We start from the raw sequence: 23,384 nt of genomic DNA on the forward strand, positions 1-23,384 counted from the left end.
CTTCATCCAGGAAGTGTTGACAGACAGGGAGGCAGGAGGGCAGCTGCTGGAGCTCTGGCCAGTAGACCTTTGGGTGGCATTTCAGGGCTTCCTGAAGGGGACGTGATGAGAAAGGCAAAATTAATGCCACCATGCATCAATAATTCAGCCCTGTATTCCTATGAAGAGCAGCTCCCAAATCATTAAATTAGATGATTAGTTATTGTCAACATATCCACATGATGCCAGTGGTCAAGGCTGGGTTACCTACTCGCTGTATGGATGGTGTAGAGGCTTGGTTTACTCGGACAAAAAAACAAAACACAAACCTACAAGCCATGAGGGGACTTATTACTGGCTAGGCTCCAACTTAATTGATGCGTCTGCAGCTTGTCAGATGAATTATTCATTCCACAGGTTCCGTTGCAAAAATAATTATCAAATGTGTTTATTTACACAACAGATTATAGTCCACATGCGTTTTATACTCTATCAGCATGAAAGAACAGCAACAAACGGATCCTTGACATGCTTACCGTTACGACGGTCAAAAACCTGTTTGCTACTACCGGCAACAAGCACACCTGCATGCCATCACCATGGGACATAGACAATATATAGATAAGTTAAACATTTCCGCTCTACTCTATGAGCAAAGCCACTTACTGGGCAACAAAAGGGGAACCACCATCAAAGAATCCAATTCACAGACATAGACACAATGCATAGAAACAGCAAGCACACACAACATCAAGGTGCACAAACATACCAGGTATAAAATATGGCATTAAACCAGACCAAATGGCTCTAACACGCCGGCCCCTAATTGGTGCATGTTGTCAGGCATAACAATTACCTTCAAATGTACCAAAGAGCCAAAGTGTGCCATATGTGATCACATTGTGAGAATAGACTGTGCAATAATAACCCTTTGCTTGGCTCACATTAAAGTCTCATTCCAAGACTGTTGCCTCGTGCAAAAGACAAAGCTTGGTGACAGGTCGTTCCACTATGTTTGATTTTGTCTGAAGACGCACCGAGCGGACCTTGCCTGGGTCGGCCTCTAAAACCCTGCCAAGTAGCCAGGAGCCTGGAGGAGCTGCAGAGTCGACCACAACAACGATATCTCCAGGTACAACATTTTCCACACGCGAGCCATTATGAATGGATATGCATATGCATCAGTCGGTATAAAGTAGTTTAATTGAGTGTCCATTACATTACAATCAGTTCATTACACTTCTTATCTTCTGGCACCTCAGGAACAGTCAGTCTTCCTGGAGTGAACTCTGTTATCACCACACTAGTGATGCTGAGCTTCTCCAGCTCTGTTGAGTTTCGGTCTCATCCGGTCCATGGTTCATCTCTTCTTTCCGCTTACTCGTCCGGCCCCTCCCCTAATCCATCCTTTGTGTTTCGGGTTTGGGGGAGAGGTGGAGGGAGAGAGCGGCAGAGTTGTGTCCAAGTCCTCTGTCTCCTGCATTGCTGTCTGCTCCAGCACTAGCAAGTGAGTCATTGGCAGTTTGCCCATTACCTTCCTTTGGCTCATTCTGGGTCAGTTCTGGTGGAGCTTTTGTGCGATGGTTAAGATGGTACCACGTGCTGCTCCCTTCCACTTGGACTCCAGTTGGCGTTGCTCGTTGCTCGCGTGACCGTACAGGGGCCCAGTCTCAGGGGCTCGTTCCAGCGACGCCGAAAAGACTTGACGTATACTCGATCCCCTGGCACCACTGGTCTCTCAGAAACCCCACTGGACTCCGGGTCTCTGCTCTTCTCCTGTAGATAGACTTATGTACGGCAGTTAGTTGTTTCATATACTCGTTCAACTCCATCTGCAGTTGCTCTAATCGGGGCCCCTTATATGGCCCCCTCAGATGCGGAGCCAGAAAGTTTCTTCCTGTCAGCATTTGATATGGTGAGTGACTGTTCGTTTGCAAGCATAGCTAATTAGCGCAAGCGGCAAAGCATCTACCCAGTTCAACTTAATACTGGCACAGATCTTGTTGATTTTGGCTTTCAGTGTAGCATTAACCTTTTGCACGATCCCCTGAGACTGCGGGTGGTGAACTATGTCAAGTCTTTGTTTGATTCTTAACTGTTGTAAGACCCCTTTTGCTACCTTTTCCATGAAGGCCCCACCATTATCAGAGGACAACTCAGACAGTATTCCAAAACGTGGAATCACTTCTCTCACCAAGACCTTGACTACTGCTTCTGATCCTGGATCTTTTGTTGGCGTTTCTTCAATCCATCGACTGAAGCGGTCGATTACCACTAACATGTACTTTTTCCCTTGGACTGGTTTTATCATGTTCACATGTTCCAGGGCGATGTGGCTAAAGGGCCCTTGGGGAATTAGAATATGTCCAATTGCCGTTTTTATTCCCTTCTTTACATTGTTCTGTGCACACATTTCGCAAAAGTTTAATACCTCGTCAACCATTGGTTGTAAGTACAGTATGGTGACCAGTAGCCTTGTTGTTTTATTTTCCTAATCACCTCCCCTGTCCCACAGTGGTCATCATTAGCATTGTTAGCAGTGCCACAGGTGCACCATCATGTGTTCGCCATAATCCCTTTTCATCTCTGGGTGCGCCTCTCTGCTGCCAGAAACTGAGTTCATAGGGACCTGAATTCTGCTGCATTATGATTATGTCCTCTGGAGTGGTTACTGGCTCTAATGATACTTGTGGTGCCAAAATTGCTATTAAACATTGGGTGGCCAGTTTAGCGGCTTCATCAGCTGCATTATTTCCTGTAATGACAACATTGTTTCCTTTCCCATGTGCTTGGCATTTAATTATGTCCAATTTTGTCGGTTGCATCATTGCTGAAATGAGGTCAACGATTTGCTTTTGGTGTTGAATTGCGGTTCCATCTGATTTCTTGAACCCTCTTTGTCTCCAAATTGCACCAAATAAGTGGCAGACCCCGTGAACCTAGGAAGAGTCAGTGTACACATTAGCCGTTTTGTTTCTGGCTAGCTTGCATGCTTCGGTCAAGGCTTTTATCTCTGCTACTGTAGTTGTGTTCAGCACGGCTGATCGCAGCTCTCTGCCATTTCTGTCACAAAGCTCTGTGCCTCCAGTTTCACAACCACAAACCCAGTGTGACTATCTAAGTGATCTCTATAACAGGAGCCATTCACAAAGTATGTTGCGTCTTTACTAATGGGGTGGACAACTGTCTGGTTGCAGTTTAGTGTATTTCATTGTGAGGTATTTAATTTCTGCAACACACTTGTGAGGTTTTCCTTCAAAACTAAATGGGATATTGTCTGCAGGATTTATCGTTGAGCATATTTTTATGGTCACATCTGGAAAACTTAGTAAGGGTGTGTATTGTAAACATCTGGCTTGGGTCAGAACAAATTTCCCTCTGTTGATTAGCTCAGCGATTTTATGGTGTGTGTGTGTGTGTGTGTGTGTGTGTGTGTGTATGATCTAGGGCTGTCAAAAGTGCCATGAAATTGAATTTGAGTATATTCAAATTAATTTAGTAGAGTTTGAACGATATTCGAATTTCTACATAAAAAAAAAGATTTTTCATGAATATAATAGCCTAATAAAATAACCCTTGACTGTAAAATTGTACTGTGAACACTGTTACCCCTCGCTGAGGTATTAACTTTCATCTTTCGATAAGGTGCTGGGTCTGGATTATTGGATTATTTCCCGTAAATAAATTGTAGCCTATAAATGTTCTGTTATTAATGTAAATTGATGCATATTTTTTGATAAATAATATTATTTATTAATATTACAATATTCAAACTCTCAAATTTAGGCTAAACTTCTTTAAAAAAAAATATATTCAATTTTTTTTCAAACTTCGATTTTTTTTTTTGACAGCCCTAGTATGATCACAGGGTATCTCATTGGACCTCATTCCTGAACATTTTCTTAAGTGTCTTCTTAAATGTCTTCTCACAAACTTCGTAAGACCAACCCTAAGAAAGATCCCTGCCGGATTCATGAACGCGTTCAAATGTGTTCTTAAACCACCAAAGTGTTCTCAGCTGTGCTCCCCCAAATTGAGGAATGTCACTGCTTTTTAAGTTGAATGTGCGTTCTTGTACACCTGAATTTGCATACATAAATGCCCTGCCAGCTCCTTACTACAGGGTCGTGTGCACATAGAATCCCCGGACGGCAGGGAAAACGTTCCCAATCGACATGATTGATGTTCAAGTTCATGTGCAAATTCGACGTTTTGTTCGTCACATGCAACATACCAGTAAAATGAGCAGTGAGATGTTTCTCCGCTGGCTCTTACAACGTGCACACTAAGCTTAAAGTCCCAGTTAACCAAAATCAGAGATTTGCTTGAAAACACATTCTATGTGTTAGTGATGCATTGCTGATAACATGTAAAAATGGGATGAACCATGTGTAGTACTGAATTGTGAAGTTAGACCAGTTTTGTGTTTTTGACCAGTTTTGATTTCTGGATTTTCTGGGCGGGCTTAAAACGGTACCGGATGACGTAGAGCGGTGTTCTTAGCATATCCCCGCCCTAACACTATATAAAGCTAGAACGGATTTGAATCTTCGGTTCTCCTGCTCAATCTTGAGTCTAGAATTAGCTAGTTTTAACCAACAGTCTATAATTAGCTAGTTTTTCTTAGTTAGCAATGCCTATGCATAAAACTAAACGAAAATGCATCCTTCCTGGATGCCAGCAGGAATGGGATGATAAGGTCTCCTTCTTTCACTCCCGAGTAAAGCTGAAATGAGAAGCAAATGGTTAGCATTTTTGAAGAGCCATGGTGTTACAGAGGAGTCTGTCACCGCTAGCGCCCGCCTCTGCAGCAAACATTTCACTCCCGAAAGCTTCTGCAATTATAATATGAGGCTTTTGGGTTTCACGGACTCACGACTGGTCCTGGTGAATTCGGGGGAGCCAACCATCTCTCTCCCCGGCCTCCATTCTCCTCCTGTCGCATCAACCTTTGGTGCCGACACCACTGCCTTCTGTGCTTATATAGCTAATTAACGTTATAACGTTAGCTAGGTAACGTAAGCAATAGGAAAATACACTGCTACGTTAATCTACAAAATGTTTCTTGACATTTATGTGGTAATGTCAGCTATGATGAATTATATGTAATCTTAGGAGGAATTATAGCTAACATTAGCTATGTAGCTTGTTGCAGATGGGAGTGTGTATATATAGTCTAGCTAACATACTGTAGCTAGCAGCACCGACCAGGCGACCACCCACCAAATAACGTTACGGATGATATATTATGACTATAAGCGTTAACTATACAGAAACTGCCTGCCATATTTGTGGCACCTGATGTGCGTATGGGTTCACCGGTAATGGTTACAGTATATTTCTCCAGCGGGAGACCGGGAGACGGGAGCGAGGGGATGGTTAGGTAGACCAGCTGCAGCTGGAGAAAGACGCACCCTCTCCCAGTGAAGCGGTGCTCGGCGGCTACTGGCTGAACATTCCAGTTCTGTTGGATATGTTGCGGGAAAGTTGAAGCCGAGTGCTCGTTATTCTCACACATAACATTGCCAACGAGAGTGGATGAGTCTGTCCCGATTATCAACTCCGGTAGTGTACGCTTCTTTGCGCTATCAGCGCTGTTCAAGCCAGTGACTAAAAGGTACATTTTAAACAACTTTTTCCATTGATCCCAAGGGACGACAGGATCGCCTGGGAGGGATAGGAATGGGTCCGGAGGTGGCAGTGAGAAAATAGGGACAGACTCATACATTCCTCGTTGCCTGTTTTTGTATTTTGCATCTAAGGGCAGTAACACTGGCGCGTTGGTATAGAGTAGCTACAGTTTTACCTGTGTTGTTTGTCAGGAGGTAGGTTAGGAGGAAGCATCTGTGCGTTTGACTCATTAGACAAGTGTAATTTCAACTCCTCTGTTTTCACAAAGCTGTGCCTTCCTACCACAAAAGAGACGGCGTGCCAGTGTGACAATATGCAGACCAGAGAACGGTACTATTTGACAGGTTCTTCCCTCCACACCCCCTCCCCACGCAATTGGGTGTGGCTTCGGTGCCTTCAGCAGACACGCCCCCACAGTCTCAGACCAGAGAATGCTGCTGATTTTTAACCGATTTTGAAGCCTTATTTTATATACTTAGCGACATTTTTAATCACTCAGATTTGGCTGGGCGGTTAATGACATCTTTTCCTGTGGTGTGTGAAGCTCATAACAAAAATTTGAACTGGGTTAACCTGGACTTTAAGCAAGGTGAAGAAAAACAAACACAAAATTAACAATAGAAAACAAGATGGTCAGGGCTGGACTGACATTATATTCTACCGGGCAGGTGGCTGGTGGGGCGGTCTAGTTCGGGCCGGTAGGCTATGAAAAAAAACACACAAAAAACACATCCTTCCAAAAATGGGCAGCGGCCCATTGGTTCATTTTCTATACTGACACTGGGCTGGCCCAATCACATGCTTAAGCCCAGCCCCCCTCCCTCTGGTAGGCTAGTCTGGGGCCTTTCTCGTTCGGTGTTGTTTCGCCGGTCTAGAGCGGAAGCGCGATGACGCATCGCATAATAATCCGGTCTGGAATGGAAGACAAACAGTTGTGTAATGTTTTTACTGAAGGCTGCACATGGTGAAGTTTCGAGTAGATAACATTTGCGATGGCATCACCAGGCATAACACCGACGAAAATTGTAAAAGAAGATGTGAGGAGAACTACCGGTTAAGGAAAAATAAAGCAAGCGGATGTTGGAGGCGGGCTCTACAGCCTCGAGCCGGATGATGGGGCGGGCTTAAGGCAGTGGAGTAAATGGATACCAGGCTCTCCTCCCCAAGGAGAGACTGGTGATGCGAGGCTACTGGTAGGCTCAAACCTGACCCCTCCGGCCCTCCCCCTGGCCTGATGGTCCACAACATCCCAATGTCAAAATCGTGAGTCGTGATGAGGCAAAATGGATAGAAAGTGCAAAGGGGGTGCCCAGTCTACTTAATACATGTTAAAATGGCTTGCCATATGCCCAGAAAATCCAGGAAAATAAATTTAAAAAGTTGGCAGAGGATGACTCGAAATGTGTCAAAATTACGGATTTGTTCTATGGAACGACTGTGGGGGCTGGGGGTCCTGCAGAAATGCTACCAGCTGCAAGCACTAGCACTGCTGCTAGCAGTAATGTTAGCAACACCGTGCGTCATTAGTCGAGGACGAGGCATCTGACACTAGCGACACAGTCTGACGTTGAATCAGTTGTGACAGTGGAGGTGGAGGATACAGAGGATACAGAAGCTAAAGAGGTAAGCAGCTGTAGCTAACTAACCAGGGCATTTGGGAGCTTGAGCGTCTGATGCAATTGACATAGGTTAGGGATGATAGCCGCCAGAGTTTCCCCTACCAATGCTTTGGAGGGGTGGCCCGCCCCCCACCCTCCTGAAAGTTTTACATAGCGAACGTTTAAAATTGAGTTTAACATAGCGAAAATTAGCATCGCGGCTAGTGGACATTTTCTAACTGGGAGTGAAAGATGATGAAATGAAAATATTTTCTGTTGTAGCTAGCTACATAAGTAATGTAACCACAGCTTAGAGTCCATGTATTCTGATGTTAGTAACTACAAATGTAGGGCATAGCCTACATTTTAGGTTAACATCTTGAATCTGTGTTGTGGACTGTTAGTTCCCATTGTCCCCCATTCCCTATGCATTTTCAGCAATGCTTTTGCAATTTATTTTCAGCTGTTTAGCATTCAGCTGTTTAAATGTTATTTTCTCTAGTAATATGTTTTTATTTTTTTGTAGTTATGTGCACTGGTTTCATTTCATTGGACAGTGGCTAGTTTTCAGTGCAAAACTAGAATGGAGAAGTAAGACGCCTCCTTCCCTCCACTAGTCTGGGGGTCCACCTTGGGCAAGTGGTAGTACCCCCTAGCCCCCCTACCTGGGGTTATAGGTATAAAAACCCCTGATGACAGAACAACTAAAAGGAAGAGAGATCCGGCCCGGAGGAAGCCCGGGGCCCTTGTCTGGAGCCAGGCCCAGACGGAGGGCCCGCCTGCGAGCGCCTGGTGGCCGGGCTTACCACGGAGCCCGGCCGAGCCCAGCCTGAACAAGTAACGTGGCAACACCATCTCATCCTCCATCGTCCCGTGGACCCACCACCCGCAGGAGGAATTGTCGGGGTCAGGTGTGCTGCAGGTGCTGGACCAAACAAATAGACTGAAGAAATAAAGACGGTCCGCACACTATATGAAGCTCCCAACGTGAGTTTTATTAGCACAACATTTCGGCTGTAAGACCAGCGCTGCACCTTGAAGAAGGCCATACAGCCGAAACGTTGTGCTAAAAAAACTCACGTTGGGAGCTTTATACAGTGTGCGGACCGTCTTTATTTCTTTTGTCAATGTCTCCCATAATTCCTCAAACACTTTACTACAGGACGGATCATAAAAATTGTGCAATGATAGAGAATTCATGGGATATTCCTGTCTCAGGGTTGCCCACAGTCTGTTTCGATTGGCATTGAACTCAGTCCCGTCTGCTTGCGGCAGACTCATCCAGACTCCCCGACTCATGCGTAGGATGTTTTCCATTGTTGGTATGCCAAGTACCACAAACTCTTAATGTCCCCAAGGGCAATAATTTCCCCCACTGACAGTTCTTCAAATGCTTTAATCCAATGACTGGCCCCCACATGAAGGTTTGGGAGTCTGGCAATCAGCCCCTCCAAGTCTGTCGTACGCCATGGTGTTTGATGCCCATGTGCCCTTTATCAGTATTGGATATTCTCCAAATCTGTCAGTTTTTTTTTGTGTGCTTCTCTAGGTTCTCCAAATACGAGGCTCCCCCCTAACTCTCCTCTACTTCCTGTTTTTGTATTCTCGCTTGTCTCACCCCTCTCTCTGCTTGTCTCACCCCTCTTTCTGCTTGTCTCACCCCTATTTCTGTTTGTCTCACCCCTCTCTCTGCTTGTCTCACCCCTCTCTCTGCTCCTCTAGGTTTCTCCTGTTACCCCCCGTCTGTCCCCTCATGCAAAGTCTTCTCTGCCTCCCTCTCATGTTCTTCTATTTCCTCCTCCAGACTTCTGACGTTAGACCTTTCCAGCATGCACTCCTCGCCCTGGTTGTTCAAATCTAGCCAATATGACTCTCCCTGTCCTGTTTCTCTAGCAGACTGTTCCCTCTGTGCAAAACAGTCCATCACTGGTGATGGTCCACAGGAGTGGGGTGCAGGCATCCTGTCACGATGCGCAAGGCTTCATTGATAGGCGGATCAACCTCCCCATCCTTGCAGGCCTCCAGCACGCTGGCCTCCGCCGCACAGGAACCACAGCACATCTCGCCTGCTGGGTCGTGGAGCCTAACCATCTGCTCCACGACAGGCTCAGTGCAACAGCGGAGCCTCCCCGGCGTCTCAAGTTGAGACACCCTTTTGTGCCTGCCGCACGGGATCTCCTGCAGCAATGCAGAGATCTTAACATCAGTGAGGCAGGATGGGCGGACTATACCTGGCGTGCGGAGTGGGAGGCGAACACCTCCAGACTCAGATTTTATCCCGGCTGCCGGTCCTTCCCCTGCCGGGATGGACTTAGCCCGACCGGTGTGGGTGAGGCTTAATTGTCTCCGGACCAGCGTCGGACGCTTCTGCTCATCGTTGCACAGATGGGGCTTGGCATCCTGTGCACCGTGCGAGTGTGGCACCGAGGAACAAACCGCAGACCACGTCATCCAGGACTGTCTGATATATTGGACACCCAACGGAATGCGTGGCCTGGCGGTTGTGGATGAGGAAACGGTGACATGGCTCCTGGAGGTGTGCCCGGATATTCAGTATAGCCCGGGTGACCCCTCACCCAGGCTCGGGTGGTAAAAGGATTGCCCCTCGGCCCCGAGCCTGGGGGGAGAGGACGTAACAACGAACCCACACGACGAAGAAGAACTGGTGATGGTCTCTTTCCTTTCGTTGATTTCTTGCTAGTGCTACATTGTATATTGCTGGCTCCCTTTAATGGGTCTGGATTTTTTTGGGAGGGCCTGAGGGGGGTGGGCTTGGGGGGATTTGGGGAGTAGGGTGTGTACTGTGGGGGCGCATTCTCTAGAGGGTTATCCTCATTGCCGTCTCTGCCATGTTCAATATCCCCCACAAAATGAACAGTCCCTGTTACATTGGGGTACATGCCATTCTCTTTCTCTAGTCCCCTTCACTGCTCGCTCTCCCTTTGGGAGCACAGGCTTTCTTTGCTCCCTCATTTTTGGATAATTGTATCACTTCCAACTCTTTCTCTCGGTTTTTTTTGTGTCACTTTGTTGCATTTTTGGTTATTAATTTTTTGGATGAATGGGTGTGAAAAAACTTGGTGGAGGGGTGTAGTATGGGTCAACTAACAACTCAATAAATTCTGGAGTGGATCCGTATCACAGGACGGCTCCACGAGATGCCAAAACACGGCCACGCCGGCCATTCACCTCCATTCATTTTTTGGACTAAGATTACACAATAACTAGCAGACTGCTTTTCATGAAACTCAGTGGAGGGGTGTAGCATGGGCCAATTTAGAACCCATTTTTGGGTGCACAGAGCCATGAAATGCATTCAGGGGCGGAGGCATGTGCTCTCTGGGCACCATTTCTAGTTTCATTATGAAAAACATGGAATCCAACCTGGTTCGCTCCCAGTGAATCAAACATGCACCTTTCATTTGTTAACTCCTGATATGTAGTAAAGCAGGGAGAAAAGGACAAATACAAAATGATGTGCAATGCATACGGTATATGTGCAATGTGTTAAAGTATGGTAGCAGTGCGGAAGAAGCTGCTTTTGTGACGCGAGGTCTTGGTCCTGATGGACCGCAGCCTCCTGCCAGAGGGGAGTGGTTCAAAGAGATTGTGACTGGGGTGGGAGGGGTCGTCCACAATCTTTCTAGCCCTGGAGTTGTGCAGGTCCTGGAGGGATGGCAGATTGCAGGGAGCATATGATGCGTTGCAGTCTATCCTTGTCTTTGGCTGCAGCGGCGGAGTACCAAGTGGTGATGGAGGAGGTGAGGATGGACTCGATGATGGAGGTGTTCTCCCAGTTCTTATTTTGCATAATTCCCATCATTCTTTGCTTAAGCGTACTCTTTAATTCAACACTATTTCACCTTCAGAGCGCTGACTAATTTACATATGCGAAACTTAATTACTGCAGTCTAATTAGTTGGCAGTTCATCTATCAGTAAGAAAAGGAGAGGAAATGTGTGTGTGTGTGTGTGTGTGTGTGAGAGAGAGAGAGCGAGAGAGAGAAAAAGTGTGTGTGTGTGTGTGTGTGTGTGTGTGTGTGTGTGTGTGTGTGTGTGTGAGTGAGTGAGCAAGTACATGAAAGTCAAGTGCTGAATCCAAATGCAGGGATGGTAATTTTGTGTCTGTTCTTTTTCTTTTTTTTCTTGGGCTTCATGAATATCAAACAACTGATCAAACTATTATCATACACATACTGAATGTGAATAAAGCTTTGGTATTATATCACCTAGAATGGTTTCCAGCTAGCTGTACTCATTTAACTACTGACCTGGTTTGAAGGACACCTCAATTTCCTGTGAGAACGGCAAAATCGCTGTCTATTAGCAAACTCTGTTATCTCTAGTCAACCAATCCAATTTTCTGACACATTTTTGTCATTTCCAATCAGCCTATCCAGTGAGCCGTCACTACCCAGCCAACCCTGGTGTTCCATAGATGGATGAGCACATGACAAGCCGGCTCTGGGTCTGCAGTCAACTGTGTGTGTGTGTGTGTGTGTGTGTGTGTGTGTGTGTGTGTGTGTGTGTGTGTGTTTGTGTGTGTGTGTGTGTGTATGCACACGTTGTGTGTTGTGTCTTACTGACTGCCTGTCTCATTATCTGCTTATCTGTCTGTCTGCCTTTCGGTCTATCTGCCTGTCTGTCTCTGCCTGTCTGTCTCTGTCTGTCTATCTGCCTGTCTGTCTCTGTCTGTCTATCTGCCTGTCTATCTATCTGCCTGCCTGTCTATCTGCCTTTCTGTCTATCTGCCAGTCTGTCTGTCTGTTTACATCTCTAACGATTTGCCTCTCTGTCTATGAGTCAGTTCTGTCTGTCTGTTGAGGGGCCACCCTGGAAAGTCAGCTAAGTGCTATTCACGGTGCCGTTATCACCCCCATCAGGGCCCGCTATATTAGGTCTGGCCGGCACTTCATTTTACGCATGGTGGCTCTCAATCGGAACCAATCAGGAGATAAACACTTGACAGGGAGACACAGAGACTCCCACACACAAACAATAGTGTGGAGCGGGGATAAATGACCTAGTACATCGCTCTGAATGGGGTAACCGGACTGTGAGTGAAAGGGAAACATGGCGGAAGAGACAATGTTTAATTGGGAACGGGTTTGAATGGGTTTTCCTCTGAAAGAATGAGTGGTTGGAGTGGCTTTGGTGTGGAGCGTTCTGGCCACATATGCAGCATGTTCTCTGCGTCTGTGGCTCAGGAGGACTTCCAGTGATGGTAGGGTTGGCGGTTCGAATCCCGGCTCCTCCTGTCCACATGTCGAAGTGTTCTTGGGCAAGACACTGAAACCCAAATTGCTCCCAAGCAATTGGTGTGTGAATGTATGGGTGAATGAGAGGCCGTTGTAAAAAAATGCATTGCCTGTATTTTATATGTGTATTTTATACCTGTATTTTGTAAGTGTGATTTGTATTTTTATTTCTCCATTGTAAAGCACTGCTGCTGTGAAGAGCGCTATATAAATAAAGGTTCACTTACTTACTTACTTAATTAGGATTAAAGCGCTACAGTATATAAGTGTAGTTTATTTACCATGTTTGCTTGTCTGCAAAATTTCTTCTTAATGTAAATGTTTGGTCTAGAACATGGGTTCCCAAACTCCATCAATGTGGGCCTCCCCTCTGAAAACAGTGAAAAACCCGCGCCCCCCCCCCCAACCCCCCAAATTTGTCCATTTTGCAAGGCAGCGTTAACTAGCCCATAACGTTACACAGCTAAGTTAGCTCGGTGGCACCTGTTGCTAGTTAACGTTATGATGTTTTCGCACAATACATTCATGCCTGTGGGGGGAGGATCTCTCTGCACTATCCACAAATTTATCTAATCTCTCCCATTATTTATTTTGATTTTCTGACCTTTAGAATCACGTTTCATTCATAAAAACCATAGAAAATTCAAAAATAAAAAACATTTCCTTTTCTTTCTTTTTTTCTAACTATCCCTCCACGCCTCCCCTGAATTTCTTTGGGGCCCCCCAGGGGAGGCCCGCCTCACAGTTTGGGAATGCCTGGTCTAGAATATCTAGTCTGGGGCCCTGGCAGGAATGTTTCTGCTGATTGAGAATCATTTTTCCACCTGGGGCAGCAGTCACATTGACAGTTCAGCAGAGAGGGAACAAGCCCTATCCTGAGGAGTTTGTCCAGTTCACATGTTTGCTTTGATACACCGCTATATAAATAACATGCACTCTCCTTCTCCTTTATATAAATCCTTTATTCAATATGTCATATCTGTGTATACAATGGATAGACACAAACTGTACAGTGCAGACAAACTCTTTTGCATATATGTATGTAAAGTTTTAGCGGTACGTTGACCGGCAATATCTTTTTTTGTTTTTGATTTGATACACATAGCCTAACAGTACCACATGCATATCTCCATTGCCTTCCCCTTTGTCCATGCAACAGGTGAGAAACTCAGAGAGAAGATAGATAGAGAGAAGGAAGAGGTTTTAGGAGAGAGAGAGAGAGAGAGAGAGAGAGAGAGAGAGAGAGAGAGAGAGGGGAGAGGAGGAGAGTGAGGGAGAAGAATGTGAAAGAATAGCTAGTGGGAAAAAAGAAAGAATTGTTTTTGTGAGTGAATGAGAGAAGGGAAAGATTGAGAGAGAAAAGGAGAGAGCAAGAGAGAGAGAGAGAGAGAGAGGGGTGGGGGTGAAGTTTGTACATTTACACAGAACTCTGTCTTTCAGACAGATTCAGACTTTTGTTGATTCAGTAACCCAGAGAGAGGGAGAGAGAGAGAGAGAGAGAGAGAGAGAGAGAGAGAGAGGGAGAAAGAGAACCTGCTGACCCAGTGTATACTATAGAGCACTGAGCTAGCATAGCGATGGTCGTCGAGGATCACAATGTGCCAGATGTGGCTGCCCACTCGCCTTCATCAGCCCAGGGTTGTTAATGGACTACCTGCATAGCCAGGTCTGTGGATCCACCCTAAATGTTGGATGGAGCCGAAGTTTCTGGAGCTAACAATAAACAGCACGATTGAGAACCTCGAGTGTTTTGTGCAGAGCCCTCATGTAGAGTTCCTCGTTAACCAACAGCTGTTTGGAAAGGGAAAGAGAACATGAGAACCCAAGACACAACGTTACCATCTAGTCAGCCCGGGACTACAGTACCCACACACAACCTCTCCATCTAGTCAGCCCGGGACTACAATACCCACACACAGCCTCTCCATCTAGTCAGCCCGGGACTACAGTACCCACAAACAACATTTCCATCGACAATAGTGGCTTTTGCTCAGCTTGTTACGGAAAAACAACACACTGGACAGAGTTACAGGACTTGGACTGTACCTTCTAACGCCATGGCACACACACACACACACCCATGCACGCACACATACACACACAAACACACACATACACACACACAACAGCCTTGTGGCAAAGTTACATTGGTCACACACAAGCAGAGACTTTGTATGTCTTTGCAGGGGACTTGGACACATGAAGCTTGAAAATCATTTTCATTCAATGATTCCTTAACATGACCAGTTCACACAAAAATAACAGAGTTACATAACCAACCAGTAATCAAACTCCACAACATTTGCAATACTTGAGCTTATTGAGCTGAAGGCTGGGAGGTAAGCTCCTGCTACCTACTGTATAATGTCAAGTCTTCAGGTAGTGTAGCTGGCTTGGCTATATGGACACAGGCTCCTACGGTATCTCAGCTAGCTAGAGAGATGCAGTAGGCCTTAAAGGAGAATGCTCGTTTTTGACAACCTGGACCATATTTACGGCATATTATAAGACGTTTGACTCACCGGGATAACTTTGGTGTAATTCGGAGGCCTGTAGAAGAAATTTAAGAAAATAGATTTTTTAGAAGCTGCATTCTCAGTGCCCCGTCCGCTGCCATTACATGGATATACTTGGCTCGCGCTGGATTTTAAATTTCTTCTACAGGCCTCCGATTTACACCAAAGTTATCTAGGTGAGTCAAACGTCTTATAATATGCCGTAAATAAGGTCCAGGTTGTCAAAAACGAGCATTCTCCTTTAAGGAACACAGTTTCGGATCAAATTCAACGTCATTGAACCAATACGATCTACAAAGTGCTTGTCTGGCTTTTTTAAAATCCATGGCTACTGGATGTGGAAACTAGCCCACAGCTCCCCGATAGAAAACAGACGTATTGTTGAGTAGTACCAACTACCTAACCCAGAATCAACCCTGGACCAGCTGGCGAGAGACCAGCTGGAGTGAGATCAGCTGGAGAGAGAAGCTTGAAGGTCAGCTGGGTATTCACTGGTCCAATGATACCACATTCTTTGATCAGTGCCTGTTCTTGTACACTTCAGAAAACCAATTAAGATTTTTTTTTTATACACAAATTCATCATAGTTGTTCCCATTGTTTACCTTCTGTGTACGCTTTGTCTGTTTTTTGCATGGTTCTCTCAAAAAATGATTTGAATTTAATTTAATTTCTGACTAGACTCTAAACGAATGTCTATTCAATCTTAATTCTCTCCATCAATCGGAGGCAGGATTTCTCTCTCGCCAGCAAGGTTCACTGAACCAATTCCGCTACATACTATGTACATTACCAGCATTCCCCCTCTGCTACTGTAGATGTCTACTTCCTCTCGTATGTGTAACATGCTACCCTGTCAGCCTCCATCTTGTGCTGCTGCTACTGTACAATCGCTGGATGTGTCGCCATCTTGTCCTTCTGTCGCCATCTTGTTTCAACGCTGTGGTATCAAACTCAGAGCCATAGTGGGCAGTAAACAGCGTATCAGATCAGACAATACTATCATATTTCATATCAAAACATTAATGCTTTTCAAATCACTAGACAACACTGTTACAGTGTACAGTACCATTAGCTTACAGTATTTCCATGTCACACACATCCAACTCATCTACACTGGTGCTGAACCTTATTCTTACCCCTCTTACTACCTCTGCTTTCTGTAGTTTAGAAAATCAAGTATCGCCTTTAGAAACATTCACTACCTAAATTAACCAACAAAGATACAGTGAGAAAAGCGTGATTGAAAAAGATATGGAGATAAAGTGACAAATATGCTTGAGAGAATGAGAAAGAGTGTGTGTGAGGGAGAGGGAGAGAAGAGAAACATGTTGAAAAAAGGAAAGATGACGCTCTTGTTTTTGTGTCTGTACAACAATCTATCCAGACAATTGCTGGTGCATTGTGGGTCTAGAATTATAAACGAACAAACAAATAGATACAAACAAACAAATAGAGAAACAAACAAACACCATATGGCGTCCCCATGAAGGTCAGTACTTTGATCCTGGGAACCTAGAGCGGTGCGCTCTGTGATTGGGACTGGGGGTGCTATTTGGGACGTAGCCTATGACAGTGGTTACCATGGATGCGCTCTGCTGTTACAGTGCCAGGCAGAGACAGAAAGGAGGATTGTGGGTAGCCATCAGCAAGCAAAGCTACCTGGCCAACAAAGACAGAAAACACCTTGTCATCTTTTGCACAGATTGTCACAAAAAAAAAAATTGTTAAGATTCGTTTTTTCTCTTTTCAAAAAGGCATTCCGTAGGGCATTCCGCTGTCCGAGCTCAAGTTTATGCGGCCGACTTTGCTTCCGTCTCCTCCTCCTCCTCCTCTCCTGCTCCACCTTCAGGTCATCTCCTCCTCTCCTCCTCTCCTCCTACCTTCCCCTCCTCCTCCCCTTCCCCCATCCTCCACATGCACGCGTGTGTTTCTGTGGCTCGAACCCCACTGCACCAAATCAACCAAAGCAAGAGAAAGGGAGAGAGAGGGGGAGAGAGAAAGAGAGAAGGGGAGAGATAGGGGGAGAGAGAAAGAGAGAGAGAGATGGAGGGAGAGAGGAGGAGAGAGAAAGAGAAAGCTTGGGGGAGAATGAAAGTTTGGGTGCAGTGGGCGGAGTCTCTGGTCTCTTATTGTGCCGGGGGCGGGGGGAGGAGGGGGGAAGGTTATGTCTCCTTGTCGGGCTTGTTGATTGGCTTGCCCCCATTCATGACCACTGGTTGGCTGGCTGTGCTCTTGCAGGGCGGGGCCACGGCGGTCTTGGGCGCCGCCTCCCCCACGTCGTGCAGCGACGGCTCCCGGTACATCGCGACTGCAGGGAGGGAGGATGCAGTGGACAGTCACACGCCAGGCTGTGTTTGTGTGTGTGTGTGTGTGTGTGTGTGTGTGTGTGTGTGTGTGTGTGTGTGTGTGTGTGTGTGCGTATATTTTGCTACTCATGCACTTTGGCTTTAGCCCTAGACTATGCTCTTAGTCACTTGTTTAGAAAGGAGACGCACATGTGAGTTCTAGTGAGTAGTAATATACTGGATACCTACGTTAAATGCAATTATTGTAAGTCGCTTTGGATAAAAGCATCTGCTAAATCAATGTAATGTAATGTGTTACCTTATGAGGTTTGACGATTGAAGTCTGAGTCGATGTGCCTGGGTCTATGTGTATATTTGTTGCATGCATGCGTGTGTGTATATGTGTATGTGTGTGTGTGTACTGTACAGTATGTGTGTGTGTGTGTATGTGTGAGTATGCGTGTGTGTGTGTGCATGTGTGTGTGTATATGTGTGTGTGTATGTGTGTGTGTGTGTGTGTGTGTTACCTTCTATAGGTTTGGGTAGGAAGTGAGCGGCTGGTTTGGTCTTCTTCACGCGGTTGCCCTTCATGGCCTGCCCCTCCTTGTTTAAGCCCAGGAACCAGGCCCGGCCCGACTCCTGCTGCCGGTAGAGCATCGACGAGTAGATCACATAGTAGTTCTCAAACACCGACTCCTTAAACTTACACTCCGCCGTAAACAGTTCCTATACACACACACAACAGATTGAGAGAAAGCAAGTGAAGAGACGGAGAGAGAGGGAGAGAGAGAGGGAGAGAGAGAGAGAGAGAGAGGGAGGGAGAGAGAGAGAGAGAGAGAGAGAGAGAGGGAGGGAGAGAGAGAGAGAGAGGGAGGGAGAGAGAGAGAGAGAGAGGGAGGGAGAGAGAGAGAGAGAGAGAGAGAGAGAGAGAGAAAGAGATAGAGAGATGGAGGGAGAGAGAGAGAGAGGGAGAGACAGAAAGAGGGATAGAGTATTAATAGAAGAAAACAGTTTAGTCTAGGAACCCAGACCCAAATCTCAAGTGAGCTTAGTCGTTTTGGCCAGCTGCTGAACCAGGGTCTGGGAGGACGCAGCAGACATTTCCGTATGGTGGGAGTCGCTCTCGCCCCCCCTTCCCCCTCCCTCCAGGCACTGAAAAGTTATTCCTTTTTCCCGTTAATTCAACCTTCAGATAGGCTTGAATCCCTGACGCCATTTTACAACACCACTATCCTGGCTGAAGCAACAGTACTATAGGGGCACGTACATGCTCAGGTGCCCCCCCCCCCCCCCCAGTGTGCATTAATCGGTATGCGAGAACCAATCAACATGCTTGCACAAAAAAAGAAACGTCTTGCATATTGCTGTTTGACACGGTAGAGAATGGGAGCGAGGACAGGATGGCGCACGCACGCACACACACACACGCACCGTTTGTCCTAATAACCCGGGGATGAAAAAAACAGCGGACCGCAGAACCATACTATACATCCAAACGTGTCGCTAATATTTCAGAGTGACCCCCCCCCCCCCAAAAAAAAATCAGCGTGTGAAAGAAGCAAAAAAGGAGGGGACAGTCGGACCCCCTGTCGGACCGCTCTGATCAGACACAGTAACGTGACCTCCAGACGCTGGAGCCGCCCGCCGCCCACGGACGCGCCGCAACTCGGGGACATCGGCATTCTGAGCAGCTCCGGCCGTCTGGTGCCGTCACCGTCGGGGGAGACACCCTCTCACCTGGGGCGCGTGCGTCGCTGTTCACTGTTGCCATGGAAACGGTATAGGGCCTCGGAATGGCCGGGGGGGAAGGGGGGGGCTTAGTGATAGCTGGGAGAATGTGGGCTAGGCAGAGATATGGCATTAAAGCCCCCGTTGTTGACGTCAACTGATTTTACTGGAGGTAACTTTAGACCAAGACCAATTATAAATAATACTTCTTATTTTGCCTGATCTGTTTGGTTGCTTTGTCATCAGTTGCTGTTAATTCAAACGGCTGTGTGTGTGTGTGTGTTTATAATAAATATGTGATTTAACATGTGTTACCCTGCAATTACACTGGCTTTCTGTCACTCACATCAACGTAGCCGAGAAAAGCAGGTGGAGATTGAGAAAGGAGGAGAGAGTGGAGAGGGGAAAGGAGGAGAGAGTGGAGAGGGGAAAGGAGGAGAGAGTGGAGAGGGGAAAGGAGGAGAGAGTGGAGAGGGGAAAGGAGGAGAGAGTGGAGAGGGGAAAGGAGGATGTAGGAGGAGGAGAAAAACAAGTGATCAATCACCCAGGGAGGGACCTCCTGAGGGAGACCAGACACAGTGGGGGAGACCCCTTCTCTCTCTCTCTCTCCCTCTCTCTCACTCCATCTCTCAGAAAGATACAATGTATAAATACACATATACTCACTCACTCACTCACACACACACACACACACACACACACACACACACGCACGTTCACCTCTATTTCTTCTTTCTCTAGTTTGACCTGTTTTCAAAAGTCCTCTCAAATGGGCCCTAAGTAAAGGCCATGATACACAGCTAACTTCTTTGGGCAATATTGCCAGCAACTCAAGTTGCCCTGACACACTGGTGACCATGGAGTGGCAAACTAAACTGAAAAAGAATGTTGGGCAAGTGTCTGAGCTCTATATGAGGGGCCTTTGAATGAACGACTTTTATCTGTTTTTTGTGTGTTCTTGCTGTTATTTTATATGATCGTTTTACTGATTAAAAAAAAAGAGTCTAGTGTGAACACCGCCTTACAAAGTAGAAGTGGTTCTACCTTACAAAGTAGAAGTGGTTCTACCTTACAAAATAGAAGTGGTTCTACCTTACAAAGAAGAAGTGGTTCTACCTTACAAAGAAGAAGTGGTTCTACCTTACAGTACAAAGTAGAAGTGGTTCTACCTTACAAAGAAGAGGTGGTTCTACTTTACAAAGTAGAAGTGGTTCTACCTTACAAAGTAGAGGTGGTTCTGTCAGAGTGGATGGGTCGAAGCTGGCGCTAAATACAGCCATATGGAGAGAGATGAGCATGGAGGCTTCACTTCATCTACCAAACGTCTGATGATACTTTACTGGCTCATACAGTAGCAGGTGCCAGGAAGAAACAGCTGAATGGAATCAACCGGTAAAAAGAAAAGATATTACTCTGGGCATGAGGCAGTAAATTCTGAAAAAAACGCAAGTCGTCGTCATTCGGATTCAAGGTATTTTGCTGGCAGCTTGAGTCTGATACCCAGTGAGGAAAATCGCTGTTTTTAGAGAAATGTCGTGGTTTAACCTGATCCTGTTAGCTGTTTCTAATTATGATGTTGACCCCTGAGTGTGGCTGTCTGCTCGAGTTTTCTGTAAGAAACTGTGTCTCCCTTCCATAGACGTATGAGATAAGGGTGACATTACATGGTTGGTACATTCTGTGGACAACAGCAATTGTTGTGGTTAGAGATAGAGACCTGGGCGCCGAACCATCGGCCGGTTATCTACTACGAGGCCGTGGGCTGCAGGGGAGACCAGACCAGTCCAGACCAGTCTGATCGGGGAAGGGGGGGTGGGGGGGTGGAACGCCCCCGAACCATAAGAACCCTGCTAAAGCTCAGATGTTTTGATTTGGGCCAGACAGCCATACAGACAGGCAAGCTGACATTAGACTAGATGCCATCGTCGTTTGTATGCTAAACCTTCTGTAATTAAACAGCTTTTAGTTGTCGCTCAAATCCCGTGTTGGAGAGATTAATTTGGAATACACCTGGAAAAGGGACACTGGACTGTGTGGTATTTGTGAGAGATTGGGTGCCGTCTTTTATTGAAATCAAAACACAACGCAGAGCTGAATAAGGACAATAATAAAAGACAATGAAAGTCAACATTTGGTGCCATGACCCGGCACCAGACTGGTCGTCAGCCAAAGCAGACAGCTACAGCTGCGGGAGACGCCTGGCAGTGCAGCTGTGACCTGAACGACCCCGGACAGAGAATCAGACCCAACTGGGTGAGTGGGTTCGGTATCCCGATCATAAAAACTAATCAGTAAATCTCAGTATACAACACATAGTCTCTCAACACGTAAAACAAACCAGTGGTGAATGTGAATGTATGTAGCTACATGTCTTATGTTTATAATGCCATGGTATCTGTAAAGGTGCGTGCATTCTTTTGTCTTATACTGTATCTATCTCTATATGTATGTTTTGTGACATCTGGGGACCATAGTTTTCCCTAGAGTAGACCCGTGAGAGATCGGGGGGGTGCCGTCCACGTATAATATGGGGCATGGTTGTGTTTTTTTAGTCTTAAAAGTCGCACTGAAACGGACGTTTGAGATCATCTAACTTCCGTAGTTTGACATATTTCTGACGCAAACAAGCTATGAGGGTGGGACATATGTTTAGAGGAATTTGATTGGAACATTGACAAGTGGACGGATTTTAAGAACTTTAGACAGATTCCATAGAAGGATAGCGTTGATTGACGGTTGGATGTCGTGAGATTATTGGCCTAAAATCTAAGGTACCTGTTGTCGTCATTGCACGTGACCTACCGTTTTCCAGGAAGTAAGAAATTATATACTTTGATATAAGATTACAACAAAAGAAGAATTTTGTTATTTTTTTGGCATACATCATTGAATAGGACAGAACTATGACTATAACACTATGACCAATTATGTGAACCAAAATGGGACAGAATGCTTTTTTCATTTCAGTGCTTTAAGGTAAACCTGTGTGGGACACGGGACCGAATTTGCCTTAAAGGGCCCGTGAAAGATCGGGACTGATTTTGTGTTTATGTTTATTGTTGCATACGGAAGCTAGATGTGTAAGCAGAGGCCACTGGAGAAAGAACTGTAAACAGAGGAGAGAACAGCTGTTCCAACTTCATACACGGCTCCCCATTATCAGTAGATGCCACCGCTCCGCGTCCTAGGCCGCCCTGTTACAAAAGCCAGAAGGCCTGTATGTAACAACCACCTTGAACGGACGCCAAAACATAAAAACATAGAGTTCCTCCTTGATACGAGGGGGGGGGTGGCTACAGTCACTTCTCAGCGCTGTCTGGAGAGAACAGATATCAAAATGAGAGAGCGAAAGCAAGGCATGCATGGTGCAGGGGGGGGGAGCCTATTTGGGTGAGAAAAACCAGACCATTCCTGCTGGAATTGGGACCTGTGTCTCTCACGACCTCTGTGTGGGTGGGACCGGTAGGATAACCCCTACTGGGTCTTGATGTGTTGACAAAAATCAATTCATCCCTTCATTTCCAACAAGGGAAAGTCAAATGGAGTCTGAGTCAGGTAAACAAACCTAACCTTGCAGAGTTGCCAATCTGGGCAAAAGACAAAAATGATGATGGGCTTCTGAAAATGGAACCAGTCGCCTTCACAGGCAGGCCTCCTCCATGTACTCGTCAGTATCCACTCTCCTCACGCACGGTCTAGGGGATCAAGTCCCTCCTTAAAATCCTTGAGGAGAGAGAGGGTTTCTGAAGAAAACTCACAGGGCCTCCAACAGCCCAGCGTGGCCTGTGTTGAAACCTTCAGGTGAATGGCGCCTCTGTGTGTGTGTACAGAGTGGCCAATGAGTATGTGGATAAGATAGCGCCCCTAGTGGCAGACGCATCCACCATTTTCAGTGCCCTGAAACCTGAACACCAGCGGTTTTCAGTCATCGACATGATGTAAGGTGGTCGCGACACCTGACACAGATTAAGCTGATTAAGCCTCAAAGTAAACGTACACCAATAGATTGGATAGCTTGTAGAGACAAACACTCCAGACTAACAACATCGTGGTAGGATAGCGTAGCACCCCAAAATCAGGGACAGTCATGGCAGCTGTTGTTCGAGCAGAGCCCTTGAGCTAAAGATCCACACGGCTTAGGGGTGGGGGCCTACTCGGGGGTTAAGAAAGCAAATATGGAGAATTACACAGTAATGTTCCAATTTGCTCCCACTGCTTGAATGACTGTAGCGTTGCTACAGGGCTAGAGAGAATGGGTGCTAGGACCGTAGGCAGTTTAGAACGAACCTTCCAAAGGTCAGGTCTGGAGTCGACAGTGGCTCTTCTATAAAAATATAATAATAACCTCTATATATGATCTGAGAGAGAGAGAGAGAGAGAGAGAGAGA

The 23,384-nt window shown here is 46.1% G+C and overlaps 1 protein-coding gene across 1 annotated transcript in view; it reads right to left on the reverse strand.

Moving 5' to 3' along the window:
- Positions 1–17,145: 17,145 nt before the first annotated feature.
- Positions 17,146–23,384, reverse strand: part of LOC311315936 (fibroblast growth factor 14-like) — a gene marked incomplete at both ends in the record, with an annotated part of 74,091 nt that continues 67,852 nt past the window's right edge. The window contains 2 exons of the mRNA XM_084446660.1: positions 17,146–17,291; positions 17,796–17,994. Of these exons, the coding sequence (XP_084302786.1) occupies positions 17,146–17,291; positions 17,796–17,994 (345 nt within the window). The remainder of the gene's footprint in view (positions 17,292–17,795; positions 17,995–23,384) is intronic.

This window comes from Borostomias antarcticus, assembly GCF_949987555.1.
Source record: "Borostomias antarcticus genome assembly, chromosome: 12".
Taxonomy (NCBI): domain Eukaryota; kingdom Metazoa; phylum Chordata; class Actinopteri; order Stomiiformes; family Stomiidae; genus Borostomias; species Borostomias antarcticus.